Source organism: Emys orbicularis, chromosome 2, assembly GCF_028017835.1.
Source record: "Emys orbicularis isolate rEmyOrb1 chromosome 2, rEmyOrb1.hap1, whole genome shotgun sequence".
Classification (NCBI taxonomy): Eukaryota; Metazoa; Chordata; order Testudines; family Emydidae; genus Emys; species Emys orbicularis.
Genome location: NC_088684.1, coordinates 278,975,270 through 278,990,092, shown reverse-complemented (window position 1 = coordinate 278,990,092; position 14,823 = coordinate 278,975,270). Strand labels below are relative to the sequence as shown.

The 14,823-nt window shown below is 41.6% G+C and overlaps 1 protein-coding gene across 1 annotated transcript in view; it reads left to right on the top strand.

Annotated features, from left to right (window-relative positions):
- UBE3C (ubiquitin protein ligase E3C) overlaps positions 1 to 14,823 on the top strand; it is a 172,185-nt gene that overhangs the window by 13,711 nt on the left and 143,651 nt on the right. Inside the window, exons 3-5 of the mRNA XM_065398772.1 lie at positions 5,129 to 5,203; positions 5,969 to 6,115; positions 11,456 to 11,571. Coding sequence (XP_065254844.1) covers positions 5,129 to 5,203; positions 5,969 to 6,115; positions 11,456 to 11,571 — 338 coding nt within the window. The remainder of the gene's footprint in view (positions 1 to 5,128; positions 5,204 to 5,968; positions 6,116 to 11,455; positions 11,572 to 14,823) is intronic.

The following is a 14,823-nucleotide window of genomic DNA, read 5'->3' as shown; positions in this document are numbered from 1 at the left end:
TTACAGTACTTGTATGAGGTGAATTAAAAAAAACGTTCTTTTGTTTTTTACAGTACAAATATTTTAATGAAAAATAAATATAAAGCGAGCAGTGTACACTTTCTATTCTGTGTTGTAATTGAAATCAATACATTTTCAAATGTAGAAAACATCCAAAATATTTAAATAAATGGTATTGTATTATTGTTTAACAGCGTGATTAATCGCATGATTAATTGCGATTAATTTTTTTAATCGCTTGACAGCCCTAATCTCCACATATATTAGTTTTACAGTATGAAAGAAAAGTCCCTTTTTAGAAGTTTTTTTTTTTTTAAAGAATGAGTCCTTTGAGAATAAAATCAGTTATAGCTTTGAAAAAATGCATGCAATGAAATCTCAGTAGTGGCCTCAGACTTCAAACACTCGCAATTATGGGTCACTAATTGACAATTATGTATTCTAGGATGAAATCCATACCTGCAGAGAGGGAAAATATATCTGCCTTGCTGCATAATTTCACCAGACAAAAGACTTACACACACACACACACACACACACACACACACACACACACACACACACACACACACACACACATATATGTGTGTGTGTAAGACACACACACACTATAAGTTTTAAACAGAATTTAATACTGGTACACAGTGATGATGATTGTGAAGCTTGGTTGAGGTGGAGGAGTCAGAGGGTGGGATATTTCCCAGGGAATGCCTTATTGCTAAATGAACTAGCAATTGACTGAGCCCTCAAGGGTTAACTCTCACACTCTACAAGGCAGCAGGAAAGGTGGGAGGGCAGACAGAGACACACACCCTGTGTGTGAGAGAAAAAATGCACATTTCTCCTTTAAGTAGCTGACCCCAGGCTTAAGTACACTGCCTTGTTAATTAAATCAGCTTGCTGAGACTGCAGCTACTGCCTAGAAGCTCTCTCCGTTGTGTGTCCCCCCTGCTCTATGGAAGATGGGGTAAGCAGGGGGAGAGGGAGACACCCTGACAGCCTCCCCCTTCCCCCCGTACAGCAAGCAGGAGTCTCTGAGAGCAGCTCCAAGTCAGAGGGCAGGAGCAGCACATGGCAGTGGGGGGAGAGACAGCTGCTGCACAGGGAACTTAGGGGAGGGGGGAGCTGATGAGCGGCTACTGGTCCACCCTTGTTCCCACCACCCACCAGCTAGCTGCAACGGGCTGCTCTTCCTGCAAGCAGTGGACAAAACAGGCAACGTTAGAAGGGAGCATTTCACAACTTTAAATGAGCATGTTCCCTAATTGATCAGCAACTTAACATCGAAATCTATCAACCTCATGAAGAACCTAGCACAAATACAGACAGATATCATCTTCCTTTCAAAATGCAAACGGATGGACATCATACCAAATGGACTGAAGGTGAAAAATCCATTGCTATCTACATACTGCACAGACCACAGTGAGAGATTATGCCATACAGTATCAAACTGAGGAACCACCTGATCAGCATCCTATACAGCAAACAGAAAAACATCAAGAAAGAGCTCTCCAACCTGGAGACTTTCATAAATAACCAACCCTCCACACAAATGGACTTTACTAAAATAAGACAGGAGATCTACATTACACACTTCACCTCTCTACAAAGGAAAAAGGACCGTAAGCTGTCTAAAATCCTACCTGCCACATGGGGCCACAACAGGGGTACCCCTAACTCACCCAGCAATATCGTCAATTTATCCAGCTACACACTCAACCCAGCAGAAGAGTCTGTCCTATCTCGGGGACTCTCTTTTTGCCCCAGCACCCCCACGAACATGATACAGTTCTGCGGTGATCTGGAAGCCTACTTTCGCCGCCTCCGACTCAAAGAATACTTTCAAGATAACACTGAACAGCGCACTGATACACAGATACCCTCCCACCAACAACACAGGAAGAAGAATTCCACATGGACTCCTCCTGAGGGTAGAAATGACAGTCTGGACCTATACATAGAATGCTTCCGCCGACGTGCACGGGCAGAAATTGTGGAAAAACAACATCGCTTGCCTCATAACCTAAGTCATGCAGAACGCAATGCCATCCACAGCTTCAGAAACCACCCTGACATTATCATCAAAGAGGCTGATAAAGGAGGTGCTGTTGTCATCATGAACAGGTCTGACTACCAGAAGGAGGCTGCCAGACAACTCTCCAATACCAAATTCTACAGGCCACTTTCCTCAGCTCCCACTGAGGAATACACTAAGAAACTGCACCATCTACTCAGGACACTCCCTACACTAACATAGGAACAAATCAACATACCCTTAGAGCCCGACCGGGGTTATTCTATCTACTACCCAAGATCCACAAACCTGGAAATCCTGGACGCCCCATCATCTCGGGCATTGGCACTCTCACTGAAGGACTGTCTGGATATGTGGACTCCCTACTCAGACCCTACGCCACCAGCACTCCCAGCTATCTCCGTGACGCCACAGATTTCCTGAGAAAACTACAATGCATTGGTGAACTCCCAGAAAACACCATCCTAGCCACCATGGATGTAGAGGCTCTCTACACAAACATCCCACACAGAGATGGAATACAAGCTGTCAGGAACAGTATCCCTGATGATGACACAGCACAACTTATTGCTGAGCTCTGTGACTTTATCCTCACGCACAATTATTTCAAATTTGGTGACAATATATACCTCCAGACCAGTGGCACCGCTATGGGCACCCGCATGGCCCCACAATATGCCAACACTTTTATGGCTGACCTGGAACAACGCTTCCTCAGCTCTCGTCCACTCACGCCCCTTCTCTACCTACGCTACATTGATGACATCTTCATCATCTGGATCCATGGGAAGGAGACCCTGGAAGAATTCCACCATGATTTCAACAGCTTCCACCCCACCATCAACCTCAGCCTGGACCAATCTACACGGGAGGTCCACTTCCTAGACACCACAGTACAAATAAGCTATGGCCACGTTAACACCACCCTATACCGAAAACCCACCGATCGCTATGCCTACCTTCATGCCTCCAGCTTCCACCCCGGACACACCACACGATCCATCGTCTACAGCCAAGCACTGAGGTACAACCGCATCTGCTCCAACCCCTCAGACAGAGACCAACACCTACAAGATCTTCACCAAGCATTCTCAAAACTACGATACCCACACAAGGAAATAAAGAAACAAATCAACAGAGCCAGACGTGTACCCAGAAGCCTCCTGCTACAAGACAGGCCCAAAAAAGAAACCAACAGAACTCCACTGGCCATCACCTACAGTCCTCAGCTTAAACCTCTCCAACGCATCATCAGTGATCTACAACCCATCCTGGACAATGATCCCTCACTTTCACAGACCTTGGGAGGCAGGCCAGTCCTCGCCCACAGACAACCCGGCAACCTTAAGCATATTCTCACCAGCAACCACGCACTGCACCATAACAACTCTAACTCAGGAACCAACCCATGCAACAAACCTCAATGCCAACTCTGCCCACATATCTACACCAGCAACACCATCACAGGACCTAACCAGATCAGCTACAACATCACCGGCTCATTCACCTGCACGTCCACCAATGTTATATATGCCATCATGTGCCAGCAATGCCCCTCTGCTATGTACATTGGCCAAACTGGACAGTCACTACGCAAGAGGATAAATGGACACAAGTCAGATATCAGGAATGGCAATATACAAAAACCTGTAGGAGAACACTTCAACCTCCCTGGCCACACAATAGCAGATGTAAAGGTAGCCATCTTACAGCAAAAAAACTTCAGGACCAGACTCCAAAGAGAAACTGCTGAGCTCCAGTTCATTTGCAAATTTGACACCATCAGATCAGGATTAATCAAAGACTGTGAATGGCTATCCAACTACAGAAGCAGTTTCTCCTCCCTTGGTGTTCACACCTCTACTGCTAGCAGAGCACCTCACCCTCCCTGATTGAACTAACCTCGTTATCTCCATACTGATTTATACCTGCCTCTGGAGATTTCCATTACTTGCATCTGAAGAAGTGAGGTTCTTACCCACGAAAGCTTATGCTCCCAATACTTCTGTTATTCTTAAAGGTGCCACAGGACCCTCTGTTGCTTTTTATCGAAACAATGTTAACCGGGACGACTTTAAGTGAGGAGTTCCTGTACTGAAGTCAGGCTTACAGGCCTGTAATTGCCGGGATCACCTCTGGAGCCCTTTTAAAAAATTGGTGTCACATTAGCTATCCTCTAGTTATCTGGTACAGAAGCTGATTTAAATGATAGGTTACAGACTACAGTTAGTAGTTCTTCAATTTCACATTTGAGTTCCTTCAGAACTCTTGGGTCAATACCATCTGGTCCTGGTGACTTATTGCTGTTTAATTTATCAATTTGTTCCAAAACCACCTCTAATGATACCTCAATCTGGGACAGTTCCTCAGATCTGTCACCTAAAATGAATGGTTCAGGTTTGGGAATCTCCCTCACATCCTCAGCTGTGAAGACCGATGCAAAGAATTTATTTAGTTTCTCTGCGGTTGGCCTTATCGTCCTTGAGTGCTCTGTTAGCACCTTGATCTTCAGGTGGTCCCACTGGTTGTTTAGCAGGCTTCCTGCTTCTGATGTACTTAAACAAACATTTGCTATTACTTTTTGAGTCTTTGGCTAGCTGTTCCTCAAATTCTTTTTTGGCCTTCCTAATTGTATTTTTACACTTTTTTTTGCCAGTAAACAGTATTATCAGATTTGAATCAGTCATTGAAAAGTGTGGTGTTAACACTATGTTTAATGAGATATGAAAACTCCTGTTCTGTTCTTGAAATCATGACATTTTTTCATATAATTCTTATTGATTATTAAAAATTGCTTATCCTGCTATAAATTTACATTACCTTTACAAACAAAAGGAACCTCTTCCTGGGCAGGACTAAATTATGTATATACGTTTGTCACTGATGTTTAAGTCACAGGCACCTTTCTCTTATTTTGATAAAGGTATATTTAATTTTCATAAATATGCAAACATACAGAAAAAGCAAATTGGATAGAGTATACAAAAAACAAAAATATCTTTTAATACAAATATATATGATAAAATTATAGAAACAAGATTCGGTTCTGCATCTTGTATTTTTGACTGCCTTTTTTCTTTCATTTTATAGGAAGAAAGACGAAGGCTGAAAAATGCAATAATCATCCAGTCCTTTGTACGGGGGTACAGGGCCAGAAAGTACCAAGTAGGTATTTTTCTCATCAATTGAGAGAGAGAAAATTGTGATAAAATAAATGTGTAAAACAATTTAATTGAAACTGGGGTTTCTTAATACTATAGTCCTAGCCATTTCTGTTGAGAAACTTCGATATTGCTAACTTCCTTTGGTAAGCATGGTGCAAACCCATAGAAGAATAGTGAAAAGCAAGAGTTTTTTATTCTCAGTTTGGCTTTATTTTTAAAGGGCATTGTTGAGCATTGACTTCAATGGGAATATTCATGTTTTCAAAGTTAAGCACATGCATAAGGGCATTGCTGGACCATGTTCTTGCAGATCCCATTTACATGAAGAGAAGCTGAGGTTGCTTAGCACCTCTGAAAATTGGGCCAAATATGTTTCAGGTGATTGAAATGGCATTTCTAGTGTGTGATACACAAACATGATTCTTCATATAATTTAGGTGATAGGTTGATTTTGAAGGGGCTTCTTTAAGACAGCACTGGGTCAGTTATTCTGCAAAAGGGTTGTTTATGTTTATGAACTGGCTAACACAGTGGGCTGGCTCAAAACAAGTTTATTAAATGATATTATTTCTTAACATGGGTCTTCAGGATTATGCTGTTGAGGGGATTTGTATAACTTGGACTCTTAACAAATATGTAAGATCAGAATACTACCTTCACTTTACCTGTCAGTTAAGATAGAAACTCAAAACAATAGCTTAAAATCCTGCATTTATATTTTAATGTGTTGTCAGAACATAATTTTAATTTATTTTTAACTTTTAAGTACTCCATCCAAAGAAGTGAATTTGATCGCTGTGCTAATCTGGCACAATCTGGAGGAACTGTCTCCATTACCAGTGGAGCTAATCTGACCCTTTTAGTACGTCAACTTCTGTTTTTTTATAGACAGAAAGAGGATTCTAAGCGTTTGGTGAGTGCTGGTACATATTTTACTCTACTGTAGTTAGTTTTTATTTCTTGCATGTTTTTTAGTCACTTTATTACTAATTGCTTCATTCAGCAGAAATAAGTGTGTGGCTGCAGAACAGGCTTAGTTATCCTTTTGATCCATTTGTTAGAAATGTTACAGTTCTGTAGCCCTCTTTTTTTAATCCAGTTTCAAAGAGAGCCAGAGTTGGTGGATTTTGGTGGCTAGCTTTCTTCTTTGCACTTCCTACTGAACGCCAATTCAGATGTAATAGCACAAATCCACTTTTCATGTATATAATTAAATATTAAAAATCAGTGGAAAGTTTGAGAAACCGTTGTGAATAGCAGCATAAACAATATACATAACTCATAAGAAAAAAAATTACTCTCAAAATAAACCACCACTGTTTGAAAATATTGTAGCTGTTAGCATTGGTTTTTTTTTTTTTTCTTCTTCAGTTTTCTGTAGCTTCTTCTCTTTGCACAAGTTTTATGTGAAGTCGTTGAGTTTTCTGCAGTGACTGATAGGGATAGCATGTCTCTGCAGAAGTCTAAATCCTGCAAGGAAGAAAGATTTAAACATAAAAGTAGACGAATATGAAACTATTGTGACAGTTTGAAAATTTAAAATATGTGAAGAATATGCTTTTTCCTTGTTGGAAGTCTAAAGCTTTTTCAGTTTCAACTTCTAAAGATGGGATGAACATTTCTCACATCTTAAAACTTTTCAAATGAGGAATCTCCTTCTTTCGCAGTGAAGAATACAAAACACAGACTAAGACGTAGTAGCATAAAGTGCCTTGTGCATTTAGTGTGCCTGCATATGTATAAGATAATATATTAAAATGGTTCATTTATATAACAGTCTATATGGCATGTTACAAAACATAGACTAAGACAAGACATGGCTGCTTAGTCTGTTAGCCTAGCTCTGAGAATTTTAAAGGACTAATATAGATATTATTTTTATGCAACATTGAAAAGCAAGCTTCCCTTGCTACCAAGGAGTTAATCATGCTTTTCCCAGAGCACATTCTGCTGGCATTGATGATGCAGGTGCATATAATGAAGTAAGCGAAAGGTGGTTGTTTGCATGTGCTCCATTAAAACATAGGGTTTGAAAAATTCCCAGTTTTATCAAAGGAGAAAATCGATAGGAAAAGAGGTGTAATGGTCATGCAGATTGGGCAGTTTGAGGCGGGGGGTATAAACTAGTTGACCCTGTAATTCTACACATTTACACAACTCTTCTGAAAGCCAAAATGTTCAGTAATAGGACCTTTTAACCAGTTCATACATTCTAGATTACAATATATTCCCTTTTATCTTGCATCACCCTACACACTGCTTTGTTTATATTCTTAGCTAAGAGGGATAGCCATTCCTGTTTTCCCAGTGGTTCACTAGTTATCCAATGTCTAACCTAATTGCATATGATGAAAGTGGTTAGCCCCAGGTCCAACAGGCAGCTGTCCCATTTCCTCAGCAATTTCTTTAACCCTGTCATTTCTAAATTAGTAAGTCCTAGTGTAGAGTTCATGACTGAATATTTGCCTAAAAGCTGACCTTCTTAAAACTATACCTGAAAATCATTGCTTTTTCTACAGTCCTAGCTCACATGCTTTATCACCTTCTGCCTATGTTTTTCCCTACATTTATTACCTGAAAATTTTGCCTGTATAGGGGATCAGATAATACTTATTTTAAAAACTTGCTGCTAGACTATTTTTGATGTTAATAGGTGGTATTTCCACTAAATTTGTCAGTGTGTTCAAGGCATTCTTTTCTTATCCCAACAAATGGCTTAAGCAGCCATCATATCATTCATACCTCTTTCCTGTTGCAGCAGTCTCACTGCCATCTCATTCTATTCTACAGCTGTAGAACCTGAACTGTGAACCACATTTACTAATATATATAAATAATTAAAAATAGTCTATTTTAGGGAACTGGTAATTAACCCTGACCTTTTCAGATGACATCAAGGTGTTTCCTAGATTCAGAGAGGTTTAAGGCTAGAGGGATCATTAGATCATATAGTCTAACTTCCTGTATATCACAGGCCCTTAAATTTCACTAAGGTACCCTGTATTGAGCCCAGTAATTCATGTTTGGCTAAAGCATGTCTTTTAGAAAGACATCCAGTCTTGATTTGAAGATATCAAAAGATGGAGAATCCACCACTTCCTTTGTTAGTTTGTGCCATTGGTTAATTGCCCTCACTGTTAAAAATCTCTGCCTTATTTCTCATTTGACTTTGTCTAGCCTCAGTTTTCAGCCACTGGTTCTTGTTATGCCTTTTTTGCTCAATTAAAGAGCCCTTTATTACCCAGTATTTTCTCCCTGTGAGGGTACTAATGCAGTGTAATCAAGTCTTGGAGATATTTCCCATTGAAAGAATAACCTAATTACATTAACTTCAGAGGAAATGAGTAATTAATAAAGACATCAAAGAAATGCCTAAAACATTAAAAGAATCATAAAACTTTATCAGTAAATCCAGGCCAAGGAAAGAAAACAAGAAGAGAATTTCTAATTGTTGAGCACACTATTCGCCCTTGATATGTACTCTTTTGTAGTCAGTTTTTTTTTTTTTTTTGGGGGGGGGGGGGAAGGCCATATTATGATGCTTCACACAAAATACTTTACATTTGAGGAGTTAGGGAAGAATAGTAAACTATTTTATGCATATTTTTAAATGTTCTGTTAAATATTTGAAAAAAATTAAGCATTTTTAAATACTATACTTAAGATACTAGAGCAGTAAAGTGCTATAAGCATGCATAACCAACGTAGGAGTGTGGAACAAAATCCACCCACCACCAAACTAGAAATTGGGATTGACACATATGAGGTTCATAAAAGAAACTTTTAAATGTAGTTTATCTCATTGTAGATACTGGGTCAAATTAAGGCAACCTGGGGCATACCAAGCAAACAACAATAAGGGTCCTGCCATTGTCCTGTCTCTACTTGGAGTGGTGGTGGCAGGGCATCTCCCTCCCCTCTGAGAGGTGGGGTAGCATTATGGGGTCCTCTTCTCCCCCTCCTCTCCCAGCAGCAGGAGTGGCAGCAGGGTTGGTGGGGGGAAAGTACCTATCTCAGCAGTTGAGAGGTATCTGCTTGGATGGATGAGTCAGATTTGCTGCTGTCACAGATCCTTGCAAGCGCCTCTCATGGCTGCTCACTAGGACTGCTGTGAGGGAAGTCCAAGCCTCTGCTGTTCTGGATCCCCAGGATGTGTCAAGCTTCTAGAATCTTAGCAGTCTGCATCATTGGGCCCTTCCTTGCCCTCTTTAGCACTTCCTTGGCACTGATTCTCAGTCTGCTCCCCTTCTTGGAAATGGAGCTTCTCAGCCCATCTGCCTTTAGCCCCCAGGAGCAGCACTGACCCCTGAATTACCCCAATTACTTAAACACACCCCTCTGCGAGAATTCCTTCCCAAAGTTAGGAGGCTTTTGGTTCCAGTTTAATTCAAGGACATGCAGCATTGTGAAGCAGTTAACACACAAAGTTTTTATTTAATCACAGAAAGCCCAAGAGAGTACATATCGTACCAAAAATAAACATCTTAAACATCAGTGTCCCTCGCTAGTTCACCCCTCTGCTGTGAGTCTTGGGAGAACCATCTGGGCAGTGGTGGAGCCAGGTTTTGCATCTGGGAGGTGGGGGAGAGGGGCGGGAAAGAGGGATGGGTCATTGCTGGTGGGGTGAAGAGCAAGCCTACCCCCACACTCACCTGGCAGCAGCGGCTCCTGTCCTGGAGGGCTGGGCCCAGCTCTCCACTCCACGTGTTGCAACCTGTCACTTGGGGTTGCAGAGTAGCGCATTATTATGGAGCGGTGGCCAGGCCAAATTTGAGTGAGTGGCATTGTGACGTGCACCATGTCACAACATTAGGAGTGGGGAGCCAGGCCCAGCCTCGTGCAACAGGAAGCACTGCTGCTGTTTGAGTGCAGGGCGGGCTCACTCGTCAGCCCTGTATGAAAATTCGTGTCATACACGTACTTTTGTCAGTTGCATAATATGCTTGAAAAGGTGTCACATGTACATCATTTAGTTCTGCCACTGCATTTGGGTCCAGGAAGGCAGGCAGGGAGTCCCCAGCCTCATAAGGTGTTGCATGCTCAGTTGCTTCTCCCTCATGGACTGGGAGAAAATGGCCCATGAGCACAACCGCTTCTATTCTTTTTAGAACCTTCAGTCATCTGTTTCAGGTGACACTCTTGTCAGCTTCCCCGTTTTGAGCACAAAACCCTGCCAGGTGACTTTGTTGTCAAGGTGACTTGCCTCCTGCTAATCCAGTTCTTCAGGGCAGGGACCAGTCTTTTGTCTAGAATGTATAGATTTCCAATGTATGAATGTATAGATTGGGTACTTAGAATCAGCTACTCTCTGTATGTTTGTTTTTTCCACCAACCTTTGGAATCTCAACCCACCATGGAGAAACAGACCATAGAGAAGTCAAAAGGCTGCACGTTCAGAGTGGAGTTTGCAGACATATAGGGATCATAATCTCACACAGAATTCATAAATTGTACAGACATATTCTCAAATTGTCACAGCTGCGCTTTTCTTAGAGTCAGTCTTCTGCAGCCATGGTGGCGGGACCTCCTTGAGTAGTGGATCTCGGATGTATAGGGAAGCTTATAGAGTTATTGCTTCAGGCTGTCTGCAGACTCAGGCAGACACCACTAATTATAATCAGTTCTCATATTCAAGCTTTTCTTAGCAACATGAGAGCTAGAAACTACTTTTTAAATGAAAGAGTAGCAGCCGTGTTAGTCTGTATCCGCAAAAAGAACAGGAGTACTTGTGGCACCTTAGAGACTAACAAATTTATTAGAGCATAAGCTTTCGTGGGCTACAGCCCAGTTCATGAAGTCATGTAGCCCACGAAAGCTTATGCTCAAATAAATTTGTTACTCTCTAAGGTGCCACAAGTACTTCTGTTTTTTTTAAATGAAAGTTACCTTTTGACATGACTCCAGTAGCTGGAGACCCAGGCTTGGGTTTATTGTGCCAGTGGCTTAATCGAATCCTGATTAGAGAAATTTGTTATTGATTAATGACTTGTCACATTCTCATTAGATAATTCACAGTGCTAAACTACATCTCATTTTATAACTTACTGTAAAATGGTATGCCAAATGTAAAATGGTAGGCCAAAATATGATATACTCACTCATACCTTTCTCCATGAATTGGCTTTAATGGGACTTCTGGTAGAGTAAGGTGCTTTTTCAAAATGAATGGGGAAATCATGATCGGCCCATAATGAATAACAGCATTCATTTTTACAGAGTTTTTGATCAAATCTGTGCATTTTGCTTTTCCCAGATATGGATGTGTCAGAACTTAATTAAACAAAGTTCTCAGTTCGTTAAGCAGCTGGATGGTCCCGACAGACTTACTTGCTTATTCCAAATAAAAAGACTGTTGGGCCTATGTTGCAGGTAAATCTTTTTCTTTCTCCAACTAATATCTAAATGATGTTCAGAAAACATGTATTTATATCACAAGATAAAATATAGGAATTAAATGTGATTCTGTTTGTTTAGTAGAGAGGGTTTTTCATTTTTTTTTTTTTAATTCATGTTAGATATACAGGCTCCAATAAAGGAAAAACTTTCCTATTCAGGACAGTAATTACACATGCGCTTATTTTCCATTGACTTCAAAATTAAGCATGTGCTTGAGGGCTGTCCACAATAGTGATGGATTTAAGCATGTGCTGAAGTATTTTCCTAAATTGGGGCCATTAGCAATAATTGTCCAAATCAGAACATTTCCTCAGAACTAATGACTGTTTGGGAAGAGCTGTATGAATCCTACCAGTATCCCCAGTTGGTCACGAAATGCCTTATACTAACATGTTTATTGCTGTTTTATGGCTAATATGGTTGTTTAAAATACTGTTTGCTCCCACTTTTATTTTGAATTTGGGGCATGACCTGCATGCATGTCATTGAGTTCAGCAATGTGATAATTGCAGATAGTGATGCTGAGAGTGCTTTCATAGGGCCACAGGAAGCAAAGTCTACTGGGACAGAGATAAGTAGCTGACCTGGATCTGGTAGAAGTAGCCCACTCTTCTTTGGAACCAAAAAGGTTATTCTTCACATTGATGTGATAACGGTAGCCAGCTCCCTTCTCCAGAGCTAAAAGGTCTTGTGAAGAGGATACTGTTTCCTGTTACCTTGGAGTGCAGAGCCAACAGTGGAACTAGACATGTAGATCTGTTTTGTCCTGTGGTCTCAATTCAGTTAATATTAAGGGCATTTCTAGACAATGAATGCCTAATGCATTTGGATTTGATTAATTTTTCCATTCTTCTGGTAACTGTATACATACCATATACATAGTGGATTATGACATCAAAACTCTGTAAACAAAAATACAGGGTATATTGGAACCCAGTTGTAGTTAAGACCTTTTCATTTCATGATATCACTGCACTAGAAGTGAAGTTTCACTGTAATTGGAATTGCAATTTACAGTTTTAAAATTTGAAATAATTTGGGATATTCTTTCTACTTTAGAAATTAAGTTTTACTACATCAGAGTTCACTGTATATTTTACTCTATAAAATATTTGTACTAAAGACAGCTAAAATGTTGTTGCAATATGGAACGAAAAAGGTTTTTGATACTAATGTATATTTTCAGATAACATCTATATTTACATATCAGATGTTTCAGTTCTATCAATTCTCATGGATTCAATATTTGTGTATATTTCTCATACTTCTTAATGTGTCCCTTGATAATGTAAAGTCTACCATGGAAATAGAATTTAAAGTATACATCGTACTTCAGATTAGAAAGTAATGGGCTTATTTAAAACTGTTTATTTCTGTGTGAGAAAATTGCTCAGTGTAAATGGTTATGTATCAGTTTCTAATATTGACTCAGTAGGAAGGTTAGCTTAAAAAAAAAACAAACCAGAAAATAAATTCCTGTGAATTGATGCACCAAGATAAGTAATTATAAAGAAAAAATAAAAGCTGATGTTGTCTGCATACATTTCCCCACTGTATTTCATAGAACAGGGGTGGGCAAACTTTTTGGCCCGAGGACCACATCTGGGAATAGAAATTGTATGGCGGGCCATGAATACTCACAAAATTGGGGTTGGGGTGTGGGAGGGGCTGAGGGCTCTGGTTGGAGGTGTGGGATCCGGGGCGTGGCCAGAAATGAGGAGTTCAGGGCGTGGGAGGGGGTTCCAGGTTGGGGCGGGAGGTCGGGTGAGGTGAGGGCTCCAGCTGGGGTGCGGGCTCTGGGATGGGGCTGGGGATGAGGAGTTTAGGGTGTAGGAGGGTGGGAGGGGGATCAGGGCTAGGGCAGAGGGTTGGGGCACAGGGGGAGGCTCAGGGGTGCGGGCTCCAAACGGCACTTACCTCAAGCGGCTCCCAGAAGCAGCGGCATGTCCCTTCTCTGGCTCCTACGTGGAGGCGCAGCCAGGCGGCTCTGCGCGCTATCTCGTCCACAGGCACCGCCCCTGCAGCTCCCATTGGCCGCGGTTCAGAGCGGAGCCCACTGGCTGCCCCTATGCATAGGAGCCAGAGAAGGGACATATTTGCTGGGATGATTTAGTTGGGGATTGGTCCTGCTTTAACCAGGGGGGTTGACTAGATGATCTCCTGAGGTCCCGTTCAACCCTGATATTCTATGACATACCGCTGCTTCTGGGAGCCACGTGGAGTGGCCCCCCACCCTGCTTCCTGGCTGGAGCGCCAGAGAGGGGCCATGCTACTGCTTCTGGGACCCGCGTGAAGTGGCCCCTGACCCTGCTTCCCGGCTGGAGCGCCGGAGCTGGGCAAGCGCCGGAGCTGGGCAAGCCCCAGTCTCCACTCCCCAGGCATCTCGAGGGCCGGATTAAAACGGCTGGTGGGCCGTATCCAGTCTGCGGGCTGTAGTTTGCCCACCCCGTCATAGAATTGTAGGACTGGAAGGGACCTCGAGAGATCTTCTAGTTCAGTCCCTGCACTCAAAGCAGGACTAAGTATTATCTAGACCATTTCCTGATAGTTGTTTGTCTAACCTGTTCTTAAAAGCCTCCAATGACTGAGATTCCACAACATCCCTAGGTAATTTGTTCCAGTGCCTAACTACTCTTAGACATTAGGAAAAACTTCCTAACTGTAACCTTAATCTCCCTGTGGAAATTTAAGGCCATTACTTCTTCTCCTTAGCCGCTAAGAACAGGACAACAATTTATCACCCTCTTCTTTATAACAACTTTTTACATACTTGAAGACTGTTATGTTCCCCCTCAGTTTTCTCTTCTCCAGAAAAAACAAACCCAATTTTTTCAGTCTTCCCTCATAGGTCATGTTTTCTAGACCTGTAATCATTTTTGTTGCTCTCCTCTGAACTTTCTCCAATTTTGTTCACACCTTTCCTGAAATGTGGTGCCCAGCACTGGACACAATACTCCAGTTGAGGCCTAATCAGCACAGAGTAGAGCGGAAGAATTACTTTTTGTGTCTTGCTTACAACATTCCTGCTAATACATCCCAGAATGGTGTTAGCTTTTTTGAAACAGTGTTAAATTGTTAATTTTAGTTTGTGATCCACTACGACCCCCAGATCCCTTTCCGCAGTACTCCTTTGTAGGCAGTCATTTCTCGTTTTGTATATGTGCAACTGATTGTTCCTTCCTAAGTGGAGTACTTTGCATTTGTCCTTATTGAATTTCATCCTAT